Raw genomic sequence first — 15,689 nt, forward strand, 5'->3', positions numbered from 1 at the left:
GTTCGGCTGTGATTGGTTCATGCAATAAATCCCGCCTCTTGTGTTCGTGCGCGTTTGCGAATCTGAATGAACAATATAATGGCGTTAATGGGAAGACTAATTTAATAAAGTAAACAACTCACACACTTAGATATAACCACTTTGTTATATCACAATAAGACTTGTGATAATAAGACCTGAAAACGTAATCTGTGGGAGTTTTTAGTGAGTAATCAGCTTGGTGAAATTTAAAGTAAATCTGTGTCTGTGACCAATAGGCTATTCACCGAGCTTTGATGACTGATGAACCGAATAATTAAAAAGTAGTTAAAAGTTAACTATTAAAAAGAATAGCTCAACATAAGTTCACAAATAAAATATATTGTTTAAATTGTTACTGCCTTGAGTTATTATTTAGGAATAAATGTAAAATGCTTAAAAACACTAACTTGATTAGATTACTTCTTGGTTTTAATAAATAGAATATTGTTTACATTGTTAATGTAATAATATAAAATAGATTTTTTTTTTCTGATAGTGCAAGTAATGCTTATTTAACCAAGATAATGCAACTGTGACATGAATTTACATTTGATAAAAAAAAAAAAATTCAGAACACCACCGCACACCACTGATATATACAGTGGGTACGGAAAGTATTCAGACCCCCTTAAATTTTTCACTCTTTGTTATATTGCAGCCATTTGCTAAAATCATTTAAGTTAATTTTTTTTCCTCATTAATGTACACACAGCACCCCATATTGACAGAAAAACACAGAATTGTTGACATTTTTGCAGATTTATTAAAAAAGAAAAACTGAAACACAAATGTATGCTAATTTTTTTTATTCTGTTTAATTCATTTTTTTTAACTGTTTTAATACATTTTCAATTCATTTTTATTTATAAATAATTTTTTATTATTTTATTTCTTTTGCATATGTTGTGGTCATTTTGTGATTATTTTAATTCCTTTTTATGTAAATAACTTTGAATTACCATTGTGTATGAAATGTGCTATATAAATAAGCTTAGCTTGCCTTGTCTAGGTACGTTGAATCGTATAAAAAAAATGGACATTTCACCCTGAGATTCACTCAAATATGCTCTTCATGTTCTGTTATTGGCTACATTGTTGTTTCATAACATTTTTCTTCCAGCTGGTTGTCAGCAAGTGGTACGATAGCACCTAACGGCATGTTTTGTTTCTAGATGCGTCAAAAGGGGTCTGTACGAGGCACGATGGCAGCCGAAGAGTAGCCGAATCCTTTTTAGTAACACAAGGCAGGTGGAGAGACTCTGTAAGTCATGCGGGAGGAGAGGCGGCCGCTCCATCGTGCATTCTTTCTCACGTTCTTTTCATCCGCCGCCACCCACTAACTCATCTCTTCACTGCCTCCATTTCAGCTAACCACAACTAACTTTTCTTCTGGTGTTCTCCTCTCAGCTGACGTGTGGAGAAATGTAACCAGAGTTAAAGTGTTAGTCATTTCAGACAAACTCTTGGCTGTACCACCCTAATGCGTTCGCTCAGGCCAGAGGAAAATAGTGCCTCAATGGCACAAATTGAAAGCAGGTGTTTGCAGTTCCTTGAAAAAGCCTCATCTGCAAGTTCTAATGGTTTTAGACTCCAGTTGAAAGGTAAAAGAGTTTTTTTTTTTAGCTGTTCTTGATGTTTAAAGTAAGTGCGGCGGCCAAGGGTGTTCTCCTCTCAGCTGACGTGTGGAGAAATGTAACCCGAGTTAAAGTGTTAGTCATTTCAGACAAACTCTTGGCTGTACCACCCAAATGCGTTCGCTCAGGCCAGAGGAAAATAGTGCCTCAACGGCACAAATTGAAAGCAGGTGTTTGCAGTTCCTTGAAAAAGCCTCATCTGCAAGTTCTAATGGTTTTAGACTCCAGTTGAAAGGTAAAAGAGTTTTTTTTTTAGGTGTTCTTGATGTTTAAAGTAAGTGTGGTGGCCAATGCCTGTAGCTTCCAAAAGCAGCGTTCTTGTGTCGAGTTGTTGATCTTCTATCTAAATGGAGGCAGGTTGCGATGTTTACAGGAACAGCTGCAATGGCCATCTTTTTCTTTTCCACTGTTCTCGTCCTGAAGGGTTAGTGCATACAAAAATAAAATTGCCATCATGTCGTTCCAAACCCGTATGACTGACTTTCTTCCATGGAGATGTTTTTGAAGAATCTCCACACTTGTTTTTCATACAGTTAAAGCATACAGTGGCCACAGGATATCAAGCTGTGAAATCGCATCATAAAAATAGTTTATATGATTTATGTTCTGTATTTTAAGTCTTCTGAAACCATAAGATAGCTTTGTGTGACCGAAATCTAATTTTTATTTTATTTTATTTTTCATGGTTGAATCAAATTTAATTAAGAGCCGTTTTTTAGAGTTAATAAATATTGTTTGTTAATTAGTTTATTTATTTAGTTATTTAAATTTATATTTGCATATTCAAACATGGAAGTGCAAAGGAGATTTGACAGCCGCTGTGGAAGGAAATTGTAAGTTTTTTCATCACATAAAAGGTATCATTTGACTTTATATGACTTGTAATATTTTGCACAAGTTGTACTACTGTTGGACAATGTATGTTGTTGGACTACTATTATAGAGCTTTTTGAGAGTTTGACAGCCATTATATACTTTCAAACGAGCATCCTGAATGTTCTGCTGAACCTTTCTTTGGTGTAACACAGGAGAAAGAAACTTGTGCACACTTGTTTTTCATACAGTTAAAGCATACAGTGGCCACAGGATATCAAGCTGTGAAATCGCATCATAAAAATAGTTTATATGATTTATGTTCTGTATTTTAAGTCTTCTGAAACCATAAGATAGCTTTGTGTGACCGAAATCTAATTTTTATTTTATTTTATTTTTCATGGTTGAATCAAATTTAATTAAGAGCCGTTTTTTAGAGTTAATAAATATTGTTTGTTAATTTATTTATTTATTTATTTAAATTTATATTTGCATATTCAAACATGGAAGTGCAAAGGAGATTTGACAGCCGCTGTGGAAGGAAATTTTAAGTTTTTTCATCACATAAAAGGTATCATTTGACTTTATATGACTTGTAATATTTTGCACAAGTTGTACTACTGTTGGACAATGTATGTTGTTGGACTACTATTATAGAGCTTTTTGAGAGTTTGACAGCCATTATATACTTTCAAACGAGCATCCTGAACGTTCTGCTGAACCTTTCTTTGGTGTAACACAGGAGAAAGAAACTTGTGCAGGTTTGGAATAACAAAGGATGACAAAACTTTCATTTCTGAGTGAAATATACCTTTATTTTCGCATTGGTCATGTGGTTGTCATCTTTCAGAGTTTCTCGAATCTTATGTTGATTTTGCAGCATCTCTGTAAGGCAGTTATGAAGTTCATTTTATAGACTTTCTTCTCAAGAGAGATTCAGTGTCTGTTGAGAGTCAGAACGGCACACAGCCGCTTCATATTTGTGTTATTCTCCCTCCCTCTGCGTTTGGCTCTGGCGTAAAACGATCTGGAAGAGATGAAATTCTCCTCGGCCGCTCTTTCCAAGCGTCTCTGCCCAATCTTGTTTTTTTTTTTCCCTCCTTCCATTTTATAGACTTTCTTCTCAAGAGAGATTCAGTGTCTGTTGAGAGTCAGAACAGCGCACAGCCGCTTCATATTTGTGTTATTCTCCCTCCCTCTGCGTTTGGCTCTGGCGTAAAACGATCTGGAAGAGATGAAATTCTCCTCGGCCGCTCTTTCCAAGCGTCTCTGCCCAATCTTGTTTTTTTTTTCCCTCCTTCATTTCTCATTTCTCCTCATCGCCCCATTGCTGCTTCTCTGCACTGTGTTCTTTGGTTTCTAATCACCGTTTTTTGTGCTTGTTGATTTTTCCAGAGTGTGTTTGTACTCGGCGCATGTGAGCATGCGTTTCTGCTCTCTTTGATTTGAGTGTGCGTTTGTACACGTGTGAGTGTAAAAAAAAAACGCCTGCAGTGTCTTGAATTCACACGGCGTCCTAACCAGGCATGATGAAAACGTAATGCTGCAGTGATGTGACAATCACAGCAGATCAGAACTAATTAGTGGTGTTTGCTTAGGCACTATTACTGTTAGTCATACTTGGTGTTACTGATTCAAACAAACCCTTATCCTACATATTAAAGTTTTGTATGTAAATCACCACACATTGTTTGTGCTACAGATGAATGAATCTGTGAATAATTCATCGAATCATGCATCTTGTTTCTAAGTGATCAGACTTACAATTTTCACCTTGTAGATGATAATACAATTAAAAAAATTTGACAAACTATCTAGAGATGCGAGGGTGCACTCTTTTGACTTGAGTCAGTAAGAAACCACCTAGAAATGTGCCAAAAAATGTAATACCCTTAGTTAAAGCCTTAGTTATTTTAGTGTTATTTATATATTGTGTTATTATTTTGAATTAGATTCTATTTTTAGTTGTTGTTTTTTTTTATTTTTTTTAAGTTTTAGTAATTTTATTTGCTTTTGGCACTTTTTTTTTTATTTATATTTATTTAGCTTATTTTTATTTCAGTCTTAGTTTTATTAATACTTATTTTAAATACTAATAATTTAGTACTTGTTTTATTTCAGTTAGTTGCAAAGGCAACAATTTGGTAGTGCATTACAATAATGTTTCATTTGTTAATGTTACTTAACTACACTAGTAAATATGATCAGACAATGAACAATACTTACATTGAATATATATATATATATATACTGTATATATGACCACACCAATGCATCCAGTTGAAACCAAGCGACCAACTAAATGCACCAAAACTTAAATTAGCATCGTAGAGATCGTCACATGATAGGCCACTTCATCATTTCATACCTGGTTAGGACAAAAGGGTGGAATGAATCGTCTGGCTTCAAACATGCATTGAAAAAGCTGCTTGAATAGTGTTTTTTCTGTGTTATTAACGGTCACTGTTTTCTTCTCCCATTCTCGTAGCTTCGTAAAACTGGTCAGGTTCGAGGCACCAGTGCTGCTCACGAGCAATAAGGCTAAACTTCAAGAATCCAACCACGACGACACTTGACGAAAGACATCACCGCATCCAACCAAACCGGTGGTGGTGCCGTCCTCCTCCACCAGACCGCAGAATGACACAGTGATCAGTAGTACTGTACTCACACACCTGCCGACAGGGTGGACATTTTCACGGTCAACCTGTTTTTAGATTCAGCCAGGTTGATCAAGTGACTATTACCACGTTGTTAGAAATATCTGAGTATTGCTGTATGGTTGTGTTATTCTATTTCAGAAACAAAACGACTTAATTTTGGCAGGCATTGGACCAATTCTTTGTGTTTTTGTTTGGTTTTATCTGTTTGTAATGGTTCAGATCTTTATTTTCTTGTCTGTGTTTAGTCTTCCCCCCCCAGATGAAGCACTTCTTTTGGTTCTTTTAAATTCCTAATCACGTTTTTAATTAGTAGATTTTCATTTCATATCAGCGTAGTCCTGCCTACCATGTCTTGTTTTTCTAGGTTAAATGTGTGATGCTACAGCACGGCATGCACATTTGTGCAAAAACACAAGTCCACCTCGCAAAACCTTTTCCACGAGTGGCTTTTGCATGAGCTCAGGCATCTTAGCGGCTGTTTTTGAGAGGGTCTTCATGTTCTCAAGACACTTTGCGTGACGTAACCCCTCAGGACTCCTCTTCTTCTCACCAAAATCCAAGCTAATTACCGGAGCAAATCGCCGCCGCTGCTGCTTTTTCTTATTTTTAGAGTTGCTTTAGGACAGGCAAAGTGCTTTTATATCGCTAATCTACCTGTAATGCTCTCAGGGTTCCCACGGTCTTGGAAAATCCTGGAGATATCAGGGAAAAATTGTGATTTCCAGGACTGGAAAAGTCTCGGTTCGTTACAAGTATACCTACAGAAAATAATTTCCATAAGTAAATTATAATAAAATTTAAATAAATAGTGTCAGTCTTTTTAAAAAGCAAAAATCGCCATTTCAGTAATGCAGTTGCAATGCACGTAAACCGCGTTGACGTTTAAAAGCTGAAGTGTGATGATTCTTGTCATTTTTCTCTTGCTATTATTTGATCTATAAAGTCTAAATTGTCATTTCTGAGGTGTAACTACTTTTCCAGGTGGATGAATCTCTGTTTACTGACATGCAAGCTGTGACTCTTGTCTGGTATCCTTGCTCATATTATGCAAATGTTACTGCGGTTGTCATGACAACATATTTAAATTCGGTGTCACACAGGCACAGTCAGTAAGAGATTCTAGTGCACAAGTCTCATGGTTTTAGTGTGTACTTGGATCTTTTTTGACCAGCCCTGCAGACTTGCATTATTAAATGCATTAATGTAACAGCATTTTTTGCTTGGCAAAAACCTGAAATTCCTACAATCGACATGCTGTGCCCAAAAGATTTCTTTAATAAAATCCTAAGGTATAAATTAATATATTTATATAGTGTATTTTGCAGTCTCTGCAAAATGATTGATCAGAACGTGTGGGAACCCGGAGCTCTGCACCTGAATGTGTGCGTAGATGCCTCAACAGACGCTTAGGACAAAGAGGAGAATCGTATCAGGTCAGAGTCACAGGATGTGCAGGTGGAATAATTCTACTTCCGGTCTTCCTCGTCTCTGGCCGTCCTGCACCAGCTCAGATCATCCAGCCTAGCAAAAAGAGTCTCTGCTGTTTGCACTTGACCCGCAGTGCAGGGCTGTTTTATCTCCTCGTTTATTAGTAACAGGTTTTTAACGTGTACGGTTCTCTGTCCAGAGCGACAGACAGATTGGGATTTTTATCATATATTGTGGTCAGTGCATTAGTTTAAATAGTCGGGCTTTCATGGACAGCTGACGGCCAGAGTTTGTGCAATCACACGCAAACTAGTGCCTGATGTCTGCGTTGAAACTGCGATCCTATCACACTGTGATTGTCTAGTTAGAATTGCACATTTGTGATAGTTTTCAAGCCTGAACGTGGCATACAACACGTTTCTTCTTGGTTTGCATGTTTTGTTTCTTAAGTCCCTCTCATTTCAAGGTCCACGAATGTTCACGCAATCATGCAACCTGTCAGGTTCGGCCTCAGCGGCACCTTTATGGCAATCAAGAAGACCTGTGTTCCTCTTCTCATAGATCCGGATGGGAGGAAGTCAGGTTTTGATTTTTGATTTTTTCATATGTTCTCTAGATCATAATTGAGGAATCCGTGCACTGACGTCTGTTCAGACATATTGTCTCCAGTCTCACGGATCGTGTGGTTTACTTTTGTACACGTACATGGCTTTTAGGCTAGCGGGGACTGGGATGGGCAAGGGTTTCAGATATAATGAATGAATCATATTGTAATCGAAGCATAACTGCGCACTTGGAGAATCTACTGTTTTTTTTTTGTTTTGTTTTTTTTTATTGGGGAATTACACAATGCTGTTTTACTGTTTTTTCTGTTTGTTTGTTTGGAAATCAGGGGAAATATCAGTGAATGTACAATGGTGTGATTCTGTTTTTTTTCATGCAGCTTTTGAATTGGTTATAAATGTAACAATTAACAGTATATCTAATAAATTTCGACGCCAGTCATGCTTGGTCTTTTTTCATTGTAGGTTTGCATGCTTTAATGTCTTACCTTTAGATGCAAGTCACGGAAAACCTGGAAGCATCAGGTAATTTTTAAATTTAAGTGTTTATGTCAGGAAAATCATTGAAATCTATATGGTAAATCTATATTCTTATATTTGTAGGATTAAATATTCTAACGCAGTAATAATAAATCATTAGTCTAGAGGTGTTAGGACCTTAAATGCTTCATTTTATTTCTGTATCTGTAATTTGTGGCCACAGAAACATGTCTAATGTAAATTTCTCCTAGTTTTCACCTGTGTTTGTTCCTGACAGCAGCAGTAGATGGCACTGTTCCGCTTTGCTAAAGAAACGGGTAACGATTTCTTATAAAGGACCAGAGGGACCTACAAAATAAGTCTTATGGCTTTCCATTGATTATCCTTTTATTAGTTTAATTTCTTCAGTCATGGCTATCAATAAATGGCCACTTATATTTCTCCATAAAACCTTCCAGTAGCCTAATGGTCGTATCATTCCATAGTGGGTTTGCAAGACACAGTCTAGTTTGTAGTATAAGGGTTTTATTTCCACATTTTCCTAATCACTGTTCATTCAAAAGCTTTTATTGTAAAGATAAATAATTTGACCCATGCTTCAGGAGTGAGTTCTAAAAATGCATCACAATCACCGGTTACTTACAGGAAATTAACCCTGAAGACACATTCATTATCTCTGGCTGCCATTCGTCACAGCTTGAAAATGAAGCCTGTTTCATGCATCTACTAATTTACTAATTAACTGCTGCATATTTACTACAGTAGGCTATCTGTGTATAAAGGAATATAGCTGTTTCACATATGAAGGGTTTGGGAATGACTGAAGATTTACACTGATTTATGTTTGTTTCATATTTGATTTAAATGTAAATTATAAAACAAAATGTATAGCTGTGTGTAAATAAGAGATCTGGTCTCGATGGTATTTACTTATTCTACGTGTACCACATACTTTTGGTAGAATTAAATACCATCGAGCACTGATGCTTTTATGTAGACGTTTTGATAATATGCAAATTGTGGGGAGAAAATTATAAATGTGTAATAAATAAATCTACTGTTTTATATGTACAGAATTTTTATTTCATTTCATTTATTTAAATCTTTTAAATTATATTTTTCATTAGCTATGTGTTATTGATCGTATACCTTGTGGGGGGGGATGAACCAAATTGTAAAGTAATCTAGCTCTATTTGTAAAACAAGCGTATCATAGAAGATTGAGACATAGAAGTGTTTTTCTTGTTTTAGTATTTATCCATTGTATCATGTATTAATACGTTATAAATATCTCTTTTAGACTTCCTTAAGCGAATCCCCGCCCCTTGTGCGTCAGACCCCGCCCTGGTGCACGAGCCTCCGCCCCCTGCGCATGTGTGCCTGTGTCGGCATTGGTGAGAAATCAGCGCTGGAGCAGATGAGGGAATGTCAAACTTGTTGCCGATGCCCGCGGCTCGACACATCCGAGTCAAGGATAAATGAGAAAACCCTCCTGGAGCCAGAAGCATTTGATGGAACAGCGCGTATCTCATGGACAGTATTAAAGAAAATGGCGATTACATTTTGCGCTGAATACATTTCATACTGTGACAACAAAAGGGATCCTGGGCTCTCCAGTTCCTAACAGCGCGCGCACCCACCGCGGCGCATTGAGTCTCCTCACAGGACCGAACGCACGCGCGAAGTTCTCCTCAGAGGACCGTCGATTTATTGCATTTATCTACTCTTTTTGAATTCATGTAAGTGTTTTTGATATAGAATAATTATTAATCGGGATCGCGCGCATTGCATTGGATATGTGAACATGGGACATGTGCTCCGCGCGCTGGTTTGCACTCCTCTGGATTTGTGTTGAACGACTTGGGGACGTTACGCATCGAATAATGATGTAAACGAGGAGTTTTTTAAGATGTGCATTTTTCAGGGTCGTTGCTCTAAGGATATACAAAGAGGAGTTCGCGTTTTTACGCTTATGTTGGAATTGAGGTACTTCCAATTGTCATCTGATCTCTTACTTTCGCACCATTAAATATTTATCAATAAGCACATGCATGTGAAACGTAAACTTTATTCTTTTTTTAATTATTAATTATATTATTTAAAATATATAATAATTTGATTTTTAAATCGGCTGCTAACATGGGCCCTGGTGACAGAAAATAACACACACACAAAAAAAGGACTGTTTGATTTAATTGTGTCTTTTTTATTTGCAGTGACAAACTAACAAAAGGAATTTAATCCCAGTGGACTGAAAATGAACTCTAATTATAACAGTGCCGGATTTCATATGAAAGGGCCGTCGGTAGCTGTGGAGCCGATGATGGGTCCACTAAATGAATCCCCCATACAGGGACTCAACTTTGTCTCAAATAGAGACCAGTATGGATTCCAGACTCATGGCCATGGGGAAATGCTCACTATGGGAGTTCAGCCACAGCATCAACTCCACATGCAAGCACCGTTCAACCATCAACCTCCTAACCACGACCAGCATTCACATCTGTACCAGGACAGCGTCCCCTCTTGCTTGCACGGGGACAGACACATGGGTTTCAATAACAGCAACGCAGGTCACCCGCATATGTTCGAAGGAGGATTCAGTCAGCAGCTTGCAGAGGTGCAGTCGCAAGAATGCATTTCACAGCAGCAGCAGCAACAGAGAATGGCCACAATGCCTGAGTTTCAACCGCACGGCCATCCTAACGGTAACCACGCCGTTCCAGCGCCGTGTCTTCCACTAGACCAGTCACCAAACCGCGCCGCTTCGTTCCACGGCCTGCCGTCCTCGTCCCCTGAAACCCACAGACTTGAACATTACAGGCTTTTCCCACAGGGTAGGATGGGGGGATCAGAGCACTGTTTTCCCTGTGATCCTCTGACGGGGAATTTTGATATGACAGGATTCTCCACCGCGGACTCTTCAGAGCACAAACTGCCCTATTGTGAAACGGGGAACCAAGTGGTCGGGGGTCATTTTGCCACTTGTAATCGAAGTGGTTCCCGAGGGCCCATGATGGGTGGCTCTAAAGTTGACCAGCAGCTACCTCAGCAAAACGTGTTTTCGGACCGATTCGGGAACCGGGGGAAAATGGATCCGGGGGTTAACGCTAGACACCACCTCATGCCGCAGCAAAGACCGGGACCTGTTGCCAGGCAGAACCCCGGTTCCCCTGCCCTTCCGCGGTTTTATCACACTCCAGACTATGTAGCAAACAATACAGATGTTCAAGGTGGTGGTCCGATGGTCCACGTTCAACACGGCCACCTGGACCGGCCCATACATAGACTGAACAACCATAACATGCATCCCTTTGGGGAGCCAGTGTTTGATGTCCCCCAGCTAGCCCCTCAGCCCCCACATCACCCTCAGCTCAGCTCACTGCCTTATTTGAATATGGCAAAAAGGCCACGGTTTGATCTCCCAAACGGCTCTGCTGGAGAGAGCTGCAGCCCCCTAAGCAACGGCTTACATAATCGGCCCAATCTTGAGAACCACCTCTCCCCCTCGGCTTTCCCCTCTCCTATAGGGGACTTTACATCTCATGTGACGGATGGGTTTCCATCAGGCCCTCTACCCTTGAGCTCCGGTCCACAGCAACAACAACAGCAGCGGCAGCAGAACGCAGCGATGATGATCAAACAAATGGCATCGAGGAGCCAGCAGCAGAGTATGAGACAACCCGACCTGCAACAGTTAAGTCTCCACGGGGACGTCACATCAAATGGCATGGTCTGCAGAGGCCCTCTGGGTAGTGTGTCTCAGTCCAATTTCGAGAAGAAGCATAATTTTCATGGAAACTTTGACAGCCCCCACCTACCTCAAGAAAACTCATGGTTTCCTGAGCCGCAGCAGCATTGTAGAGAAACAAACACGCATGCCTTGGAGCAGGCAGAGAATGGACACAACATTATTTTTAGGCAAGGCGTCACAAGCATGGACATGCAGTCTTTGAATTCTCCGGGAGCGCATCATCCATTCGAAAATAATGTCAGCAATCCTTTGCAGATGCAGTCTCCCGACGAGAGCAACATGCAGTCAGGCGCACCCACGGACAGGAGGCCGGCTGAATTCGGAGGAATGGTGATGAGGAGGCAGCACAGCTTCCCTCCTGGAGGGCCGAGTCAACAGGGAGCCCCCCAGAGCAATCCTCCAGGATTTAGCTCCTCTCCAGGGAACTATCCCGCCCATCCCGAGTACCTCTCCAGCCAGCACCTGTCAGTCAATAAGCTTGGGGCCCTCTCTTTGGGGAATTTGAACAAAGCCAGTACAAAAGACAGTGTGTTTGGCCAAAGCTGTCTGGCAGCTCTCTCCACGGCCTGCCAGAATATGATCGCCAGCCTTGGGGCCCCGAACCTCAATGTGACTTTTAATAAGAAAAGTCAAAATGAGGCCAAACGCAAAGCAGGTCAGGTTGAGCAGGACATAAATAGCAGTGGCAGTAGCGGCCCAGGGGCAGAGTATTTCCAGAGCAATGCTTCTCAGAATAGTCAAACGCCTTGCTCTGGGAATAACAACAATATGACGGCAGGTCAAAGTGGTACGGGCCAGGTGGCGAAAAGGGAAGTGAGCACCCTTTCCCCAAATGACAACATGGAGTCTGGATGCGAGGGGAAAATGGCAACAGGCAACGGCAAGGGGAGGGGGAAGAAGAGACGCGACAGCGGGCACATCAGTCCCGGAAACTTCTCCCCTCCTTGCGGCGGTAACCCCGTCGTCAGTCCGAGTCAGCAGGGTTCCGCTTTGAACGTGGGCATGGAGAGCCGTGGCAAGACCCCGGAGAGGTCCCTGGTCTCCCCTTCCTTCGGAAAGCCTGACCTCACCACCTCGATGGACAGCGGAATTCAAAGCGTGGGCAAGTCGGATGGCGTTTCGCCGTGCATGGATTATTTAGACGAAGCCAGCCCCAACTACAGCGCAGAGGACCTGAGGCCTTGCAGAGCTGGCATGAAGTGTAATTCTGAAAACAGGGCCGGCTACAGTGACAATCCGTGCATGGAACAGGTGCGGACACCATTGAGCAACACGGGCCAGGATGAGGTTCATCCTCTGGAGATTTTGCAGGCTCAGATCCAGCTGCAAAGACAGCAGTTCAGCATCTCCGAGGACCAGCCGATGGGAGGGAAAACGGGCAAAAAGGCCGACTGCCAGGCCGGTCTGAACGGAGAGTGCGCCCTGGCCAATTCTAGCCCAGTCACAGGCAAGGGCTCTGTGAATACCATTGACCTTGACTCTCTCATGACAGAGCAGCATGCCACCTGGTATGTCCCTGGCAACAAGGCTCTGATAGAGGACCCCAGTAATGACAAGTGCCTGGGATTCTGGGATAGAGCACGGGGCCAGAGTGACAACAAAGAAGGTAAACTTCATTGACTTGCAGTGAGAGCATGATGAATTGGTGTTTTTATGGACTGTTGAGTTTACTTTGATGGCTTAATGGTTGAATAATGAACAACCCAAGGTAGCTTAACCTCAGGCACAGGGACCCATTTGCAAGTAATCTGTCACCCAGAAGTGAGCTTTAATTAGCACACTTTAAAACACTCAGTCTTGAGCTGACAGAAAACAGGATGCAAAATAATAATTAACTCACTGACAGCAGAGAACGTTTGTTTGGCTCTGCAGTTTGCAAGTACAATAAGTCACAATTAAATATGAATGTAAATATATAAATTATTGTATAGTATTAATTATGTTATTTACACACACATAATATGTGGGAAATTTTAAATAGATTTTTGACAATTTTGTTTGTGTGTGTGTATATATATATACACACACACACACAAGCAGAAAAACCATAGCTATTATTTTTATATTAGTAGTGATTATTAGTAGCATTAGTAATAATATTTCTGATATTATTGAATATGCAAGTGACTACATTGTGGCTGTTTAACATTATGCAAACTAAATGTTTTGATTGTACTTACATTTAAGTTTTATCCAACTCTAACACAAACAGGATCTGTAGTTAAGATTTTAATGAGATTTAAGTACATTCAGATCTTAACTACAGATCCTCTTTGTGTTAAATCTAAGTACAAATCAACTGGAATCAAAAGCTCCAGTAATTCTTGCAGTTTTCTTCTGAAAACAGTGCTGCGTTTAGAAAATATGTCTGTGGTGTTTAATATGTTCCTGGTAGCGTAAGTGTTTTTATCCCAGGCTTTCTTATCAAATTATTTACTGGAAACTTTACAGGACTGTTCAGATGTATTGTCAACGGTATAAAATAGTCAAGAGCATCGTAGGTCACAGAACTCCAGTTCCTTGAATTTCTTGTTGAATGCCACAGCAAATACACGGGTGTTATTTTGGAAACAAATGTTGTCTAAGGAGGTTAGAACAGCCAAATTTGACTACAGGCACGTTAGAGCTCGCAGTGGCGTTATTAACCCGTGAGGCCTGACAACAGCGCTGCACGAGGGTTAAACGCAGGCGTTAGGCGCGTTGCCAAGATTCAGTGTTGTTTTACCTCAGAATACTCTTTCCTGTCACTTCACGCTTCGTGATTGGTCCCGTTGGTCCTGTAATTGCGCGCCATCCGATGTATCATAATCAGACATGTGGCATCGTAGTCATGAAGGGACGTGTTTGATTCTCACGACAGTCAAGAGGAGGGTCAGAATTATTTTCTTAACAGGAATATCTCAAGGACTTGTAACTTAAAACATCCAAATGCTGTAACATAGCCAGTTGCATGGAATTCCCTTCACACAAAAAATACACCAGAGACCACAAATCTGTTTTTGCATTTATCTCTATTTCCATCTTTTGCACCGGGCATTGAGTTCCTTACTTTTTTTATTATTTTTTTTTTATTGCATTTTTCTGAAATGCAGTAACTTTCTCTCTGTGCACATTGGACTTTATGAAGTTTTGCAGCAGGTTTGATCACAATAATATGTTGAGCCATTTTTATTTTGTTATCTGCTTTATATATATTATATTATATATATATATATATATATATATATAGAGTAATGAAGTCTGCACTGTCTGGATGATTCGCAAGATGGAGTTTAAAAGAGCAGTTCGTGCAAAAACGAGCGTTCTGTCATTGTTTACTCACCGTCGTCTCTTTCCGAACCGTAGGGTTTCTGTGGCGCACAAAGGAGAGTTTGAAGAGTGCCCTGGCTGCTCTTTTCCGCACAATGTAACTGAATAGGGAATATTTTGGAGTCATTTAGGAGCTATGTAACTCCATTTAATCAAAATATGAAAAAATGTTGGAGTTAGGACTTTCTTTTTTGAAAAATGTTTTTTCACAACATTTATTCCTAAACTCTTCATTCCTATTCCTTCACTGTAATGTTTCAACCTCATTTGTTTTTCTTTATTCCAAACATCTGTGATGTGATTTTAATGTTTTTCCCTTGTATCTCCTCACAGGACATGGGTAGGAGCGCTCCTCTGCTGGCTCTCCTTAGCGTATCACTGAAAAAAAGGTAAGACAGTCCAATCTATCAGATATATTATCAGTCAGTTGGGTTTTCAGAAGTAAAATGCTATTTTAAATAGAACTTTCAAAATAGGTTTACCGTGAGCTCTGAAGTGATTTGCTTATGTGATTTCAAATTCATGCAAAAAAAAAAAAATCATGTTTACTAGCCAAATTCTCTGTGAAGGTCCAAGAGAACGATCCACCAATCAAAGAGCTCACTGTTACCATGGAAACAGAATTTGCTCCAAAAAAGCTCATCAGTCACCGCCCACTCCCATGAAGCATTGCGAATGATGTAATCAAGTCAGCCTCCTTAGACTCTCAAACTTATATATCCAAATGTTGCAATAAATGTATAGAATATAATGTATTTAAAATCATATAAAATTTTGTTTATAATAGATGATTCATTGTAATCATACATTTTTATTTGTTTTTGCATTTTTTAAAAATATGTCTATATATTTTTGAATTCATTTTCTTTTCAGTTTTAGTTTTGTTTATTATAGTGATTCAAGTTAAACTAAATGAAAATGAGAAATTAATTCCACAGCTTCTCAAACTATGTATATATTTGAATATTTTATTTAGTGCTGTCAAACGATTAATCGTGATTAATCGCATCCAAAATAAAAGTTT

The 15,689-nt window shown here is 39.7% G+C and overlaps 2 protein-coding genes across 4 annotated transcripts in view; both read left to right on the forward strand.

Annotated features, from left to right (window-relative positions):
- Positions 1-15,689, forward strand: part of LOC107706770 (phosphatidylinositol transfer protein beta isoform) — a 43,970-nt gene that overhangs the window by 24,756 nt on the left and 3,525 nt on the right. The window contains exons 11-12 of one of the 3 annotated variants that reach the window (XM_016510583.1): positions 1,194-1,282; positions 4,957-7,635. In XM_016510583.1, the coding sequence (XP_016366069.1) occupies positions 1,194-1,241 (48 nt within the window). In that variant the 3' untranslated portion in view covers positions 1,242-1,282; positions 4,957-7,635. Of the gene's footprint in view, positions 1-1,193; positions 1,283-4,956; positions 7,636-15,689 lie in introns of those variants that run through there. The other 2 variants (XR_001636181.1, XM_016510582.1) reach the window with 2 other exon arrangements.
- The window catches only part of LOC107706769 (transcriptional activator MN1-like), an 8,625-nt gene continuing 1,938 nt past the window's right edge, over positions 9,003-15,689 (forward strand). Inside the window, exons 1-3 of the mRNA XM_016510581.1 lie at positions 9,003-9,588; positions 9,819-12,962; positions 14,999-15,054. Of these exons, the coding sequence (XP_016366067.1) occupies positions 9,860-12,962; positions 14,999-15,009 (3,114 nt within the window). The 5' untranslated portion in view covers positions 9,003-9,588; positions 9,819-9,859 and the 3' untranslated portion in view covers positions 15,010-15,054. The remainder of the gene's footprint in view (positions 9,589-9,818; positions 12,963-14,998; positions 15,055-15,689) is intronic.

Source organism: Sinocyclocheilus rhinocerous, unplaced genomic scaffold (genome assembly GCF_001515625.1).
Source record: "Sinocyclocheilus rhinocerous isolate Xijiao unplaced genomic scaffold, SAMN03320098_v1.1 scaffold864, whole genome shotgun sequence".
Taxonomy (NCBI): Eukaryota; Metazoa; Chordata; class Actinopteri; order Cypriniformes; family Cyprinidae; genus Sinocyclocheilus; species Sinocyclocheilus rhinocerous.